General features: G+C 35.0%; 1 protein-coding gene across 3 annotated transcripts in view; it reads right to left on the bottom strand.

Moving 5' to 3' along the window:
- The window catches only part of slc12a5a (solute carrier family 12 member 5a), a 128,888-nt gene that overhangs the window by 24,041 nt on the left and 86,923 nt on the right, over positions 1 to 17,924 (bottom strand). For all 3 annotated transcript variants that reach the window (XM_052559930.1, XM_052559928.1, XM_052559929.1), the window contains exons 3-4: positions 16,975 to 17,106; positions 2,170 to 2,316 (exon numbers count right to left, since the gene is read on the bottom strand). In XM_052559930.1, the coding sequence (XP_052415890.1) occupies positions 2,170 to 2,316; positions 16,975 to 17,106 (279 nt within the window). The remainder of the gene's footprint in view (positions 1 to 2,169; positions 2,317 to 16,974; positions 17,107 to 17,924) is intronic.

Here is a 17,924-nt window from a genome sequence, read left to right as displayed (position 1 = left end):
AAACAGCATGCTGACCTAAAAACCAGCAGCATTTCTGTTTAGCGATCACCTGTAGCACGACAACATATAGATGATGTGCTTTTAGCTGCTGTGTTTTTGTCTGAAAGCATCCGGATGGTTTATTAATGGATGTGTTGTGTTGGTGAGATCTCTGTTTGGCTGCATCTATAGCGGATTAAACTACAACACGCCAGAGTGACACGAGCTTCTCTACAAACAGCTGGAGTGGTTTCTGATGGATCCAAACGTAGATATGATGAGTTCTTTATAGGGATAAAAAAAAACAAGTGCACTCAAGAGATACTTTACATTTCTTATGAGTCAAAGAGAAAATAAGAGGCAATGGCTGCATTTTAATGGGATTACTGCATAATGCACAATATATACTGTACGCTTAAACCATTTTCTTAAAATAGCATGTTCAACAAGATGCATTATGTAACTATATAGGAAGTAAAACCAGTATTGCATTGCATGTTTAATCTAGCAAATTGAGTTGAGTAATCATTTTAAATAAAATGTATATATATATGATTAAATGTAGCATTGCATCACTTGCTTACCAATGGATCCTCTGCAGTGAATGGGTGCCGTCAGAATGAGAGTCCAAACAGCTGATAAAAACATCACATTTATCCAAAAGTAATCCACACCACTCCAGTCCATCAGTCAACATATTGTGAAGACAAAAGCTGCATGTTTGTAAGAAATAAAATTAATCATTAAGACATTTTTAACTTCAAACCATCTCTTCTGGCCAAAATAGGAGACCATTTTCCATATAACACTTCCTCCATTAAAAATCCCATTAAAAAGTCCATCTCCTGTTGTGTCTCACATCAAAATCCACCCAAATATTTGTTTAGAATTGGTTTTTGGACTGTTTGCACTAGTAAACAGTCTGTGATCTGTGCATAGTTCTCTCCTGATTCAGATGAGATTGCTTTTTCACTGGTGAAAGCAATATTATGGATATGAATCAAAGGTTTGAAGTTAAAAACCTCTTGATGGATTTCTTTCTCACAAACAAAAAGCTTTTGGCTTCACAAGATGTTAGTGGATGTACTGGAGTGGTGTGGATTATCGTGATGTTTATTATCAACAGTTTGCACTCACATTCTGACGGCACCCATTCACTGCAGAGGATCCATTGGTGAGCAAGTGATGCAATGACAAATTTCTCCAAATCTCATGAAGAGATGAATACGTTTTCAGCAAATTTTTTTTTTTTTTTTTGGGTGAAATATTCCATTAAGAACCACAGGTAATTTAACCTCAATGTGGTTGTGTGTATATTGGCTATTTGAATGCATCTCACTTTACGAGAGTAGTATTGTAGTATGCTATTCCAAACTCAGTAACACGATGTGTATGTATGAGAGTGAGTGAAAGAGAGATGAAGAAATAGAAAATAGCGAGATTCCTGAGCTCATGATAAAAATAGCACTTCTATTACCACGGGCGCTGGAGAATCTAGGTTGCACATGCAAAACATACACATTACAATAATGGGCATGTATGTTGAAGTGCATGCTTGCTCAGTGACAGGTTTTGATATATTTATAGTAAGAATAAATTTTTTGTGGTTATGTGCTCCAGGGTCACATATGTGCAGCAGGAGGTCAGCGGGTCTTTGAGAATGTGATGGCATGCAAATGTTGGGACATGCAAATTCAAAATCAACAGAAATTAGATGCTTGCATCAGCTGTGTGCATGTGGAAGTATGATGTCTTTATTATTCACTGTAAATGCAATGATTCATAAAGGCTGAAAATATTCAGAAATAAAGTGGACCTCATTAAACCTAAGAACAATGCAACCTAGAATCAAAAGCATTGTTTTTTACTGTAAAACTAACTAAAATAAAAACTATTAAAAATGTTCGATAATTCAAATAAAACTGAAATAAAATATAAATATTAGATGATACACTAAAAATAAACAAATATGTAAACAAACCAAGATTCCAAAATAAGTTGAAGTAGCTAATTCAAAATATTAATACAAATAAATAAATAACTAATTCCTATATTAATTATGATTGGCAAAAACTTGAACTTGAAATTAACCTTAATTATAATACCATAAAGATGTTTCAAATTGTGACATTTTCATCAAAGTTAAGTTCATTTTCATCTCAGATTTCTGCTGCATGGTTTGTGACTGACCGTGGAGCAGCACATGAGCACGATGATGAAGGCCTCGATGACGCCGCCGATGCCCACCATCCAGGTCATCCTGAGAAACAGAATCACGCCCAGGATGTTCTGCAGGCAGGGCAGGTAGACACCCATCAGCGTTCCCATCCGCGGAGCCTGTCGAAACACACACACACAGCAGTCTGTTAGTACATAGTCAATATCTGATTAGATCTGTTCTGTTGATCAGGCTCCTGTTTTCATTTCATTGTTCAGCAAACGTAACACGTTCTGATCTCGACTGTAAAAACAATAATGCAACTGTTGTTCTGATAACCAGAGAGAGAATCCATGGAAAACCTTGAAATATTATGTAATATTAAACTTGATTTCCAAACCAGGATAATATTAATGCATAACAATAACATCATAAGAACTTACTGAAATGTATACAGACTGAATAGATCTTATGTTGTGCTCAGCTCTTAAAGATTTAATCAGCTCTTTTTAAGTGCAATCTCAATAAAATGATTTTTAAAAACCCTTGTCCTATGATAGCAAATTATGGAAATGGGAAGTCAGTGGTCAAGAGGTCTGTGAACACTGCAAATCTTCTGTGCTCCAGACACCGATGCAGCTGTGTGCTGTTACTTTACTGAGTCATTAGATGCGCATTTGACCTGTTGTAAAATAAAACAGGGGAGCAGAGTCATAAAATATTACAGAGATTTTAGATCACCCCTGCGACTATTCAGAACACCTTAATAACCACCCAGAACATCCTAGAAACTATTTATAACACCCTATCAACCATGCATAATGCTAGATTCATGGCTGTGAGTTTTGCATGAGCAAACACCAGTCACATTTGCTTCAGAAAAAGTAAATATCCAGTTATTTTTATATGATATATTGCAAAATCTTAATGAGTCACATACTGTGAAAAAGCAACAGAGCAGATTAAACCTGTGATCAACACCACTGTAAATCATGACCCTCTTCATCAATAAACAATCACTTTCACTGTGTTTGCTGCTTGCTTCAAGGGCTTCCGAAGATCAGTAATAGCCAATGTGATATTCAGAGAGTGTATTGTGTGTATGTGTGTGTGTAATTACTGACACACAGTTAGTAAAGGATAAATGGTGAGTGTGTGTGTCCATCTACACAGCATCCAAAAACACTCAAATATCCCAAATATCCCATCCCCGTTCAAGGACATCGTCAATAAAATTTAATTATCCCAGCGACCATAAAAGGTCAGACAGGCAAAGTCGAATAACTGAATGGTGTTCACAAACTCACCCCACTGTAAAATAATTAAAGGTACTGCTCTGAAGTGGTTTGGGTCCTACTTAATAGGCAGGACTTTTTCTGTCCGCCTTGGTGACCAATGTTTCCCCATTAGCACCCCTTCCATTTGGAGTACCTCAAGGCTCTATACTCAGCCCATTGCTGTTTTCCTTGTATATGCTCCCATTAGGGTCAATTCTCAGGAAATATGACATTCATTTCACTATTATGCAGATGACACACTAATTTATCTGCCACTGAAACAGAAAAATGCCATTCCTTTAAAACTTATTTTTGTCTGTCTCAAAGACATTAAGGATTGGATGGCCTTAAATTACATTTTAATGAGCAAGACTGAAATCTTGATATTTGGTCCAAACTGTACTAATAAAACCTCTAACATTGATTTGGGCCCTTTGGTTCCCCTATGTTAAATCAACTGTTTAAAATCTGGGGGTAATATTGGAAACAGGTTTTAAACGTGACAAACAGATAAACTCAGAAGTCAGGTCAAGTTTTTTTTGTCAGTTAAGGCTTTAAAGTTAAGCCTTTTTTTGTCATTTAATGATTTTGAAAGGCTTATACATTTTTTTATTTTATCAAGTTTTGACTAATGTAATGCTCTCTATGTTGGTGTCAGCCAAGCATATTTAACTGCTTTCAAAACTAGTCTTAAAACATATTTTTAATCTTTGGCATTTAATACAGTCTGACAGCTGTGGGGTTTTTGTTTGATTTCTGATTTGTAATATTTTGTATATTACCCCTTTTATTGTTGTTGTTTGTTTTATAACCCTATTATATGTACAGCACCTTGGTCAACTACATTTGTCTTTAAATGTGCTTTAGAAATTAACTAAACTTTAAACTGTAACTACCATAAGAACAGTGTTTTTTTCTCTCTCCGAATTTTCTAAAGGAAATATTTAGTGTTACTGTGCCAGGTTGTTGATATGTTGTTGCTAAGATGCTCTTGGTGGTTGCTAGGTGTTTTTGGTCCCTATATGACTCAGATTTCATACACATGAAAATATATAGCCGCCTCTTAAACTGATCATATTTGGGGGTTGGGGACATCTAAAAGATTAAAAAACCCTGATATAGCTTATTGCATTTGTAAAATAATAAATCAATAAATCAATAAATAAGAGCCTGTCCTCCAACAAAAAACGACCATATAGGTCGTTTGTGCAAGCATTTATTACAACCTATATTTACGTTTTAAAGTTAAGCGCCCGCTAAAAATAAAATGACAGTATCGCGTTGCGTCTGTTATCATGAATTGACGTATAACGTCATTACCAATCAAAACGCACGTTTATTTAAATGCAATATGTGGGCGTTTTACACCGATCTCACAGTATTTCCTACATATTTTACTACTGTAGGTGGCTTATTCGTTCGAATGACCACACCTAACCCTAACCCTCACAGAAATCATGCTAAATTATAATTTATTGAGCATATACATTTTCGTGCACGTCCATTCCCTGGGATCGAACCCATGATAGCATGATTACATATCAAGGTATAACGCAATAATCTACTAACTGAGCTACACGAAACTCAAACCAGAGGGCAAATAAAAGAGTACAAAACATCAATATGAAAACAAACCAATAGGGGCGCAGTTGTAGGATACGCTCTGATGGGTTGTATTTCAGGGATTTGGACAAACGACCTATACAAGTGTATTGGTTGGAGGACAGGTTGATAAATAAACAGAATTATTCAAAATCGTATGAAAACACACAATTATTTCAGCAAGTATAGAACATGTTAACCTTTGAAGTTCTTTGGAGTTCCATGTAAATACCATGGTACAGATACACAAGTGTTTATATCTGCTATTTTATACTATAGTAGCTTTGAATATGACTCATCCAATCAGAATCTACAGCCAGAACTATATGTTTTATGAATTAGAGTTAATTACAGTAATTGTCGTTAACTATTATATTTGGGAGACAATCTGACAGGAGCAAAGACAATAAGAACCACAGAGAGAGAAGATGCTTCCCTCCGGCATATTTTTAACCTTCATAACAGACTGAGAATAAGCCCCTTCAGATGGGATACACACACAAACACACAAATACACACACACCACACACACACACACACACACACACACACCAGAACAAGTCATCTGTACGCTCGAAGCAACAGCAGATGGCAAACTGGGAAACAAGACTTTTAATTTAATTAACCTGAAATAAATAAAAAGGCTTGAATAATGCATGCCATTAAATTCAATATTAGCCATGCAAATGCGCAATTCTCTGTGGGATAATTTGATTTCTGAAGCAAGGATTAATTTAGGTATTAATGTAATCTATTATAATGTGGCTTTATGCATCACGTCAAAACAACGGCAATAATTACATACTACGATAAGGTCCCAAATGAACTGAATCTCACACATCTAAAAAATATATGTGCAAGAATAAAAAAGTATGTTATGAAATCTGTATTTTTTTAAATAATTACATAATAATAATAACTTTTCAGAAATAAAAGTAACCTTATAATGCATTGCGAAACTTGCATAAAGTTATATATTTAAAGAATTTAATTCTTAATTCATTTATAGAACTTGTATATTTTAAAGATATAACCATGGATAAGTATGAATTATATTGCATCATAAAAGTGGTTGCAGGTATTTAGGAGAGCAAAACTGATTATAAGGCATTATGAATATCTTTACAAAATGTTATATACGCAGGTTTCATATAAAGTGTTACTAAACTAAGTTTAAGTAATCTTCACCAAATACAAACAGTATAATATGGAGGAGGCAAACTAAAACACTGTTGTCTTCTACAGTCAGTTGTGATTAATTTGGTTACTGTTCTCAGACAGACTCTGATCAATATCCACAGATACTTGAACAAACTACAAATCAAAGTGACTATGGTTTGAAGCACATCTCTGGACTAATGAGACCCTTGAGGTTTGCTACCACCACAATAACGTAAGCACACCATTAGTTATAACATATTGGGATGACACTCGCAATATGTCAGCCAAGCATTAAGCATTTATTAAGCATTATGTTCTGCAACACCTAGACAGAGCTCGGTCTTTAACACTATCATCCCAAACCTCCTCCTGCCCAAACTAACTCATTTCTCCGTGCCCACCTCCGTCTGTCAGTGGATCAACAGTTTCCTGACAGACAGGCAGCAGCTAGTGAGGCTGGGAAAATACACATCTAGCAACCGTAAAATCAGCACCGGAGCTCCCCAGGGCTGTGTTCTATCCCCACTGCTCTTCTCCCTGTACACCAACGATTGCCCATCTAAGGATCCCAGTGTCAAGCTCCTGAAGTTTGCAGATGACACCACACTCATCGGCCTCATTCAGGACGGTGACGAGTCTGCTTACAGACAAGAGGTTAAAGAGCAGTGTTGTGGGTAACGCGTTACAAAGTAACGCGTTAGAGTACTCTAATTACTTTTTTCCTGAAATGTGTAACTTAACGCGTTAGTTTCGTGCATAAGTAATCTGTAACTTCGTTATTTTTTTAAAAAAAGTAATCCGTTATTTTAAGGAAAGGAAAATCCCGACTGCAGCCTGCTTTTTGTCAGACAGTAGTCCTAGGTCTACTGTGCCACCTGCGGATGTATCAGCGGAGCCGAAGCTCTGTGATCGTAAAGTCAATGGCTGTGATGCGTCTGTGCCCTGCGCCTGACCCTGTGTGTGTGGGTTTTTTTTTTTTCCCGAACTCCCGGCAAGATAGCAGAGAGGACAGCGTTTGGTTTATGGAAGTACGCACATTATTTTCAATTTGTCAACTAAAAAGAAAAGAACATAACGGTAAAATGCACACTCTGCTTTGGTGAAAAGCTTCTGTCGACCGCCAAAAATTCTATCTCAAATTTAACGCTACGTTTTAATCTCTACTTTGAAGAGTAAATGTAAGAGGACTGTGTTAAAGCGAATTTAGGCTTGTGACTGTGAGTGACACTTTAATAATAATTAGTTCGGCTATTAAGCGATTTGTCATTTGCCTGTGTGGCAGTGAAGGATTTAATTCGGTTTGTTATCATTTTTGTTTGACAGGCAGCTGTTAATTTCTGTTAGATCGTTGGCTGGCTGGTTGTTCATCATTTCTAAATGGATTTAAATCTGCAAGCCTGTTTAAGGTTGTGTTTACAAGTAAGCATACTTGTACTTTGATAACTGCATTATTTAAAGTTAAAGAAAAATGAGGAGTTATCTTGTGGTGCTCATAATATACAGTAGCCTAGGCTACCCGGGCTGGGTAACGTTAGGTGCGAATTTTGATTAATAATATGTTCTGTTATAATAAAAAAATAAAACGCCATGTGGAATAGCCGATTGCTGACTGTCTTTCCTGTTATTGTTATCCTGCAGTGTTAATTTAGTCGGATGACTGACGTTATTCATTGTCGGGAGTCACGACTTCTAGGTGCATTTAAAGGGGCCGGGGGCTGTGTCTGTCATGTGTGAGCCGCTGCAAACGGCTTTTAATTTTTGGTAACGCATGAGTACTCTAACGCGTTACTTTTATGAATAGGTAACGCTGTATCATAACTGATTACTTTTAATTGATGGTAACGTTGTAACCTAACTAACTACTTTCCAAAGTAACTATACCCAACACTGTTAAAGAGCTGGCTGTCTGGTGCACTCTCAACAACCTTGAGCTCAACACGCTCGAAACAGTGGAGATGATCAAAACGCAAACCGTTTAAAACGATTCGGTTCGATTGGGTGAACTGGTTCAAGAAGATCCAGTTACATTGAAATATTCGTTCGCGAACCGGATATCACTAAACTGCAGTGTTTTGAAATCTCACAACAGACCCAGAAGAGAAGACAATGCTGAATAAAGTCATAGTTTTTGCTATTTTTGGACCAAAATGTATTTTCGATGCTTAAAAAAATGTTCAATGGAGTTTCAATGGAGGGACTGAGAGCTCTCGGGGACTAAATCTAAAATATATTAAACTGTGTTCTGAAGATGAACGGAGGTCTTAAAGGTTTGGAACGACATGAGGGTGAGTTACTAATGTCATGATTTTTATTTTGGGTGAACTATCCCTTTAAGTAACTTTTTTATAAATTTGGTTTTAATTTTAATTATCGTTAATAACCATTACCTGTACTTTTTTATCTTAAGGAAGGCCCTTTGAAGATTTTTGAGTATTTAAAGATTTTTTAAGTTACTTTAGGTAGGTTAAGTAACTTTTTTTAATGGATTCAGTTTAATTTAACACTAATCACCCTGTCCTGTAGCTGTTCATTTTAAAGGAGTCTCTCATTATTCTACATGAAATCCAGCCTCTCCAAACCCACGAGCAACACTCGTCCTGAACGCTAGTGAATCCAGGCGAAGGAAAGCAGATCTTCTTTGTCATTTTGTCATCCTTCTCCTCATGATAATGTGTGGCCTGATGTCAGATGAATACTAATCAGATTTACTGTCTGTGCCCTGCAGTGTTTGCCTGCGCTCGCACCTCAATAATGTCTTTCTTTCTCGCAATTGTTCATCCAGCTTTTGACTTGATGACAGTGAAATAATTATTTTTGCATATTTATGACAGAATTTGCATAAAACTGGACCTAGATCCAAAACCACGCTGCCAGAACCAAAACTCAAATGCACTCAAATGAGCTTAAATCAAATTTAAATCTTTTTGTTCGCTTTTTTTTTTTTTTACCTTCCATGCTGTCAGGAATACGTTCATTCATTAATATCAAAACATTCATTAAGCAGCATGTATTTAGTAAATATTTATTACATTCATTTGTAATAAACAATCATTATGTAGTATGTTACAGCACGCTAATATTTAATACGTATTTTTATTATATTAATACTTATCAAAAAATTAATTAGCATGTAGCAGTTTATCAATTGTTAATATCATTGTAAAATATTCTTTTACTATTATATTTGGATTTGTTGAAGTAAGAATCACTATTACTATTGCTTATGAAAAATATTGAAAACAATATATAAAACGAGCAAAAAAGGCACAATATGGTATATTCAATGTTAGCTCCTTCTGACTTTGATCTTAGCAACCTAGCAACCATTCAGAACACCTCAGCAACCACATATCAATGCTCCGTCAAATCACTTGAGTTTTGCATTGCAAATGACTATCAGGAAATATAATATTACATATATTAGAGTGCTTTTGTTTTGCTATAGGACAACTGAAATGAAACAAAATGATGTGCAGAATGGCCAAGGCTGCTCATTTATCAGTTTCATTCAGAAAATGTGTGTCAAGGTAAGATTACGCCTCACTTCTCACAATAACAATACAGCTGTGCTCCTGAAAACACGTTCCACTTCATTCCCTGCCTCAGCATCCATGAATAACACCAAAACACAATCAAAAGATACTGCTGTACTGAACCTCCTCTCTCATCCGCTTTCATTGCATTGCTCTAATTATCAGAGGAGTGAGTGAGATGTGTCCAATCAGCAAATAGAAATAGAAATATGCTGTCGTCTCAGAAACACTGGCTGAGCTGAGCTGGAGTTTGGGGTCGAGATTTAATATCAGACAGATAATTAATGAAACACGATATAGACACAGTCTTCCAGATGCTCCTAAACATCTCAAGAAATTACTTTATTTAATAACCACAGAGCACAAAAACAATCACAGCAGCACTGGAAACCACTTTATCATAAATAAATGAACAAGGCAGCATTTCAAATTTCAATTAAGTAAAAAAAAAATGTTTCACATAATATTTATATATATGTTTTATTACAGCTTAATTTCAATTAATAAATGATTATTGCAATAGCAAAACCCCTAGCATTATGTCAGCATGTTTATATATTAAGTATATATTAAGCTTTATTTCAAGTAACAAAAATTATTTTAAGTAGTTTTAGTTAACAACACTGCTAGCAAACACCCTGAATAAGCAAGTTTTGCATAGTGTTGCATAGTTTTGTATATTCATATCTGTGTCCCAGGAGCATAAAAACAGTCTCAAGTCTCTGGGGTATATTTGTAGAAATAGTCAACAAAACATTGTATGGGTCAGAATTATTGTTTTTCTTTTATGCCAAAAATCATTAGATGTAAAGATGAAGATATTTAGCAAACTTTCTACTGTAAATATATAAAAACTTAATTTTCGAAAAGTAATATGGCTAAGAACTTCATTTGGACAACTTTAAAGGTGATTTTCTCCATTTTTTTATTTTTTCGCACCCTCAGTTTCCAGATGTTCAAATCGTTGTATCTGAACGAAATATTGTCTGATCCTAAAAAAAACATACATTAATGGAAAGCCATTTAATCAGCTTTCAAATAATGCATAAATCTCAGTTTCAAAAAATTTACCCTTATGACTGGTTTTGTGGTCCACGGTCACATATGCTATTTACATTATCAACAGAATATTTACATGTTACTCCAAGTTACTTTAAAGAACACCATGATATTGCCACAGTCCATTTTTGTACGAGATGTCTGTCTGGGATATATCCGTATCTGGGAGGCTCAGGGTGTCATTTAGTTAAAAGTGTAGTGTCGAGATCATGCGGGCTGAAATGAGTTTCATTATGGAAGCTGCGGTGGCGTGTGGAGCGAGTGTGAACGTCTGAATCAACAGCGTTTGGCAGCGGTCACTCTTCAGCAGCCAGAAGACTCCATCAGACTCGAGCTGGAGCAGGTGCGTAATCAAACCTCATTCATCCCGAGTGTGTGTGTGTTTATGATTTCCCACAGGCTGCTTCCAGCCAGTGAGATTCTCAGGTAAAGGCAGCGGAGAGCAGATGCCCAGTGGCCTCCTGGGACGGCCGTCGGAGGACCCTGACTGTGAGCCTCAGGTGTCTCGATCCCACTGTGGATATTGACAGCTGCTCTGGCTATAAAAGTGCCACGGACAACACCACCTGCCCAGCTGCAGCGACAACATGTGAAACCAGTAGATAATGGATACCTCTTTAGGAATGACGGAGCAGTTTTCAACAACTGATCTCTGAAAGCCTGAAAAGTGGCCGATTTTAAAGAGACAGTGCACCCTAAAATCTGTCCTGGCATTATTTACTCTCATTACCACCATTACTCACTTTTTAAGTTGGCAAATTGAAAAGCTCTGTTTGTTGTTGGGATGCATCTGTTTGATTTGCATGCTGGTCTGCCTGAGCGGTCTGAAAGCGCTCGTCAATGTCAAAATGATTGAGATGACCAATCAAATCAAAGTAGGCGGGATTTACTGTTCACAGAAGCAGAGAGTGAATTCCAGCGGAAAGTTAAAACTTTAATGTTGAAAGAGAGCGTAGTAAAATGAAAGCATCTAAACATTAAAAATGTAACAACTGTTTTATGATAGAAATGTTAAACTACCAATAGAAATATCAAGATTACTCAACCTTTTTTTTATGCCAGTTTTTTTTATTAAAATATGGTATAATTTATGTAATTAATGTAAATCCTAACTGAAAAGTTTTGCACTTTTGACATATTAGGCATATAAATAAAAGTGCATGTGTGCATATTATAAAATATTATTTGCAAATGGCTAAAAACTATTAATTATCTCAACTAGAACTACACCTGGAATTCCTTACTGTTCTATTTCTTTACGTTTAATTGAAAAATGTATTGAGTCTCTAACTCTAAATTATCCATAGTTAAGACATGGCATGTACTGTATTTACACTTATTTATTTACACAACAATAAGTCCTAAAATGAGCATTAAAAACAGTCTACAAACATATGGTTCAAAGTTTATATTTTTAAAAGGAGTCACCAAAATTTGATCAGAAATACATTAAAAACAATAATATTGTTAAATGGTATTTTACGATTCAAGTAATCTGTTTTTTTTTGTAATATAATGTAAAATAAATTAATTTATATCAAAGCTGACTTTTTTTTGCATTTTTACTGCCACATTAATGACGAATGATGCTTCAGAAATTATTCTAATATTTTCAAAAATATTCTAATTATCAAAATTTGACAACAGTTGTGCTGCTTCATATTTTTGTGGAAACTGAGATGCATTTTATTTTCAAAATTCTTTGGTAAATATAAAGTGAAAAAATAAGTATTGATTTGAAATAGAATCTTTTGCAACATTATAAATGACTTTACTGTCACTTTCGATCAATTTAATGCATCCTTGCTGAAAAAAGAATGCATTTCTTTCTTACTGTGTTCTTGCTTTCCATCAGTGCTCCAGGGTGTGATAGAGTTTCCCTCAAATGTCTGTCATTAAAGCAGATGTTATTATTCAGAGAGCTGCTATGAACATGCTGACACTTTCTCTCTACAGTAATGAGATTCTTTTGCAATGGGGGAAATGTGTTTAATTGTCAAGAAAATAATGTTTCAATTCAAAAACACATAATGGATAAAATATTATTGCCTCAAAACGTGATTCTGACATGAATATGTTCATGCTGTATTTTTTGCATGCCATCAGGATTGACAAACGAACTATTAATCAACACCAGAGAGGCAGAAGAGCAGAGGAGAAGAGCAAGCAGCTTGTAATAGTCTTCTCTCGCTTGGCTGCCCAAACAGGAGCTGACATTGCTAATGTGACTTATTTCAGACCGGGTGAATTATTAAAAACCACAGCAATGGCAGGGGAAGGAAAAGGGCAGCGAATATCACTGTCAGCTCAACACGGATTACTGTGTGTACGCCAGCATGTTCAGAAATTGCACAAATAACTGCTCTGTGCCCCCGTCCCTTAGAGCTTGACATGAATTAGCATTTTTCCTCAGACTCTGTGTGTGTGTTCATGTAGCGAGTGTTGGCTTTTGGTCCACAGAGAGCATATGGCAACTCTAGCGACCACATGTCACCGCCTGGAACATCTGATAACCTCTCATTATGAGGCAAAAACTACTTCATAGCTCATCTTACATCATCCTTCAGGAGAAAAATAACCTTTTTATGCATGCAACCAGCGCACATCAAAGCAGAAAGACATAGAAAGACAAAGAAATATTAGCTTCTAACCAATTATCAACTCAAGCAGTTGCAACAACACAACATTATTAGTAAATTGTGCCATTTTTAGACCACAGCTGAACTGCAAACATTAATAGATTTTTAGACCGACTGAAAGAAATGGTGCAGGATTTCACTTAGAAATCAATAGTAAATTTCACCAAAAAACTGAAATAGTATTTTCATATAAAATGCACTCAAATAATATTTATTTACAACTTTGAAAATGCAAATGTAAAACATTTGTATTAGTTATTTTTTGCCTGGAAAAGTATGTGCACTAGTAATAGTGATTTTTAACTTGATATTTTGTCTAAAAACAGTGTTACATGCTAAAGCTGAAAAAAAAGAAAAAAAAAAACATAGTGATGCCAAAGACACTCATCTCATGCATTTCACCATAGATCAGCAATTTGAAAATTGTACCAATGCCCAAAGTTAATCATTTTGCATGTTTAGTACTTGAACAGTAAATAGTAAACAGTAAAAACTACTTTTCAAAAGTTTGGGGTCTGTAAGATTTATTTAATGTTTTTGGAAGAGGTCTCTTATGTTCACCAAGGCTGTGTTAATTAAATAAAAAATATAATACAATCAGTAATATTGTGATATAATGTCACAATTTAAAACTGTCTTCAGAAATGATTTGCTGCTCAACAAACATTTCTGATTATTTTCAATGTTAGTTGAACTGCAAAATATTTTTGTGGAAACCATGATACATTTTATTTTTTTCATGATTCTTTGATGAATAGAAAGTAAAAAAAAAAACCCAATTTATTTGAAATAGATCTTTTGTAACATTATGGAAGTCTTTATCGTAACTTTTGAACAATTTAATGCATCTTTGCACAATAGAATAAAAATCTGACCCCAAACATTTGAATAGTAGTGTATTGTATATGCCATTGTAGATATGATTTCTGTGCCATTTTTTTTTTTTTGGCGGTGTGCTAATGAACGGACCCCTGGCATAGAGCATGCATGTGGTTACGTGCGTACATTTGCTGTTGGAGATGAACGGATTGACCCTCTCAAAATGGAGTCTGATTGGAGAGCAGATGCTTTGCAAGATGAGTTAATTAAGTTGAAGTCGCAGTGTGAAACAAGAGGAAGATTATCGCTCTCCTCGACCGTGTTGAGAGCACGAATCCAATTCCATCTCGGTTCTCTATTTTACTCCTGTTTCTCTCTCGCTCGCTCTCCCTGTACAGCTGAGGGATGATGTACTATATGACAGGGTTTCATCTTCACTAGGGTTTTGGTCATTTAGGCTGCTTGAGTAGGGAAAACCAGAGGGGAATTATAGGAGCTAGTTAAACACACGCTAGATGTCATGCACATGCTCAATAGAGACACTTCTTGAAAAAGACAAACTTGTAAACTAAAACTATTAAAAATATTTTTTGGTTATTGAAATAAAACTGAAATAATACAAACTTTAAGATGAAAAAAAAATCTTAAAATGTATACTGTGCCTATATATGTAGGGTTGGGTATCGAAAACAGGTTCCATTTTAGAACGGTTCCAATTTTCCAAGAAACTGGTAATCGATAAGACGCGTGCATTTCGATTCTGCTTAACGATTCCTGCGTTTGCATTTCAATTTGATAAAAAACGATAAAGTGCAGGAACAGAAAGAATTTGCGCCCTGGTTGTGTGCAGCGCATATGAAGCTCAAGAGCGTGCACAGAGAGCAGTGGTCGGCATCCCGCTGTGGGTTTCGGTTTGTGTCCATTCTCAGACTGTTCCATGTATTTCCAATGTAAAAAAGGTTGTTCCAAGCCAAAAACTGACTTCTTTCATATTTGTCGACCAATACACAGAAAACTATATCAATATATAATCATCAACACAACCGTTTTTGTCTTACATGAATGTAAGCAGATGAGAAATAAAACATGTACAGTATTTTTGCTTAAAGAGACAACAGCCTAATAAACGCGCTGCCTGTCATTAATGTTAATTGAAGAACTAAAGAAAATCATTCACTGATCTTGACTGAATATATTTAATAACTATACTTGATTCATCTTTATTTTATTTATAAAAAGAAAACTATGCAGTGTTTTTAAACTTTCTGTACCTGAAATTTTGTTTAGTTCTATTTATTTATGATATTGCTAATTGATTTGTTTGTTCCTATCTTATTACTGACTGTTTACTTGTCTATAATACTTTAATATTTGAAATGTATAATCTAGTTGTTTTTGCTATGGTGTTTTTTTTAAAGTACAGGCAAAATTCCTCTTGCAGTGTTTTGTAGGCTGCTGATTTTTGCACATGTCATTCAGCTGCAGCAGAATACTTTGTAAAAAGACAGAATACATGTTTGACATCTAAATGTTTGACTTAAATTTTTTTAAATTAGATTTTTTATCTAATATATTTAATAACTATATATATATATATATATATATATATATATATATATATATATATATATATATATATATATATATATATATATATATATATATATCACACCACACAATTTAATTCAAAGATAGTAAAAACTCATGTATAACAATTGCATAAGTAATCTAAAAAATGAATAAATGAATTTTGAACTTGAAGAAAAAAAATCTGTCAAATAAACAATTATTTAGATTGCAAACACTTTTTGTCTCTCATCATATTATAGTATTTTTTTGCAAACAATTCTTTAATTGATATAAAACGTATTTGTGAAATACTGAAAGTAAATGAGAAAGCATTATAGTGTTTTGGCTTTCTTTTAAAATTAACAGAACAGCAAATTCTATAATACTTTTTTGTATTCTGTTTACTTTTTTGTCACAGTTCTAGCTAATCGTTTATTATAATATAGAGACAGCAAACAAATGAAGAGATTCATGCACTCAGGCACTCTCAACAATGTCAAAATAAAAGTCCTCAAACCATTACAGTTTCCACCAGTGGCATAACTACAAAAATGCTAAATATCGGCAGATATATCGGTTGACTACTAAATATAATAGCATATAAAAAATAAAAAAATAACATTGCACGGCTTCCATTTCTAAGTAATTTGCTGCAAATATTATGCTTTTAAATTCATACTTACATCAATTCATATTATATTGGTGGCTATTTATGAAAAAAAAACGTATTTTATTAATGTGTTATATACCATAACACGGCAACATGATTCACTTACATGTGCACAAGTAAGACTACCAGAAGTTACTTAAATGGAGAAGTTTTTGCATATTTTTTAAATAGCATTTTAATATAAAACACAGAGTTGGAAGCAAATTTGCACACGACAGACTGAGAAACAGACCGGGAAAGGCCAGCGCCATGAGGGAGGTTATGAGGCTGATCGAGGCCACTCTCTAATGAGCACACTATTTCTGGGATGGCGAGGGACCAAGGGAGATCAGGTCACAGGTCAAAAGTGCTGAGAGCTGTCATTCACACACGGGTTTGAGTCACATCCGATATCTTGCTATGTTTATACGCTCTGTCTTGCAAAAGCCAATTAATAAACACCTGTAGCAATCGAGAGCTAGATGAAAATGTGCTGCTTTGAGAGTGTGCCGTAAGCGTGTGTGTCTACCTGAACAGGTTTCTTGCGCGAGCCTTCGTTGTTTTCCGCCTCCTCGTGTTCTTTGCTGCCCTGGGGCAGGTTTGAGTAGTTGGCGAGACTGCTGAGAAGAGACGATACCATGGGAATTGTGTCCATTTCCTCCTGTAGAGTAAACACACACACATACAGAACAAATATTGTAAGCAATACATATTTCAAGTAGCTTGTGAGGATGACATTTTTACATGTATATATTACAAATGAACAGAGCTGTAGAAAGAGAGATTTCCGACTACTCCGTTCACTCCAATGGACCAGAATTTTACAGCAACGGTGGATCGTGGAGCCACTCAATAGTTCACAGAAGTTAGTGCTAATACTATCAGAGATGAGCAGAAGAGACCACTGTGACAAACCTTTTTAAAAGGTAAGACATTCATAGAATAAAATTATATATTATCAGCAAAGCTAATCAAAATACCTTGTGCATTAAAACAGATCATCATTAGATTATTCCTCACTTAATTAGTATATTTTTGAGCTGTTATTTATTCTCTTCATGCAGTTTCATCCATCATTAAGGCTTTTAAACTTGATTTTTGGTGGGGAGTTATTTGATAGACTTGGATTTATTGCAAAGGATGCTGATGGACCTAAGTGAGGATGAAAAGTTTAAAATAGGCGAGCAGTTTTCATTTCATAATCCTGCTAGGTTAAATTTCCAAAAATGTATTATATACCCAGTGAGCTGTCTTTTGCTCAGGGTTTGCTCTTTAATAGCTGATGAAAAGTCTTCATTTGTCCAAAGCCCTGTCATTGCTTTTTAAAAGAATCAATAGTGACATAAATATAAAACAAAATATCAGTCATGCATCTACCTACAGATAAACATTAACATTTTCTCCTAACATTAAAATTTTAGTTTAAAATGCATATAAATGCATAATTTAGGTCCTATCAACTAATCAGCATTTCAATAC

This window comes from Carassius gibelio, chromosome B6 (genome assembly GCF_023724105.1).
Source record: "Carassius gibelio isolate Cgi1373 ecotype wild population from Czech Republic chromosome B6, carGib1.2-hapl.c, whole genome shotgun sequence".
NCBI classification, from domain to species: domain Eukaryota; kingdom Metazoa; phylum Chordata; class Actinopteri; order Cypriniformes; family Cyprinidae; genus Carassius; species Carassius gibelio.
The sequence above is the reverse complement of the archived record's forward strand: the minus strand, read 5'-3'. Positions and strand labels throughout refer to the sequence as shown.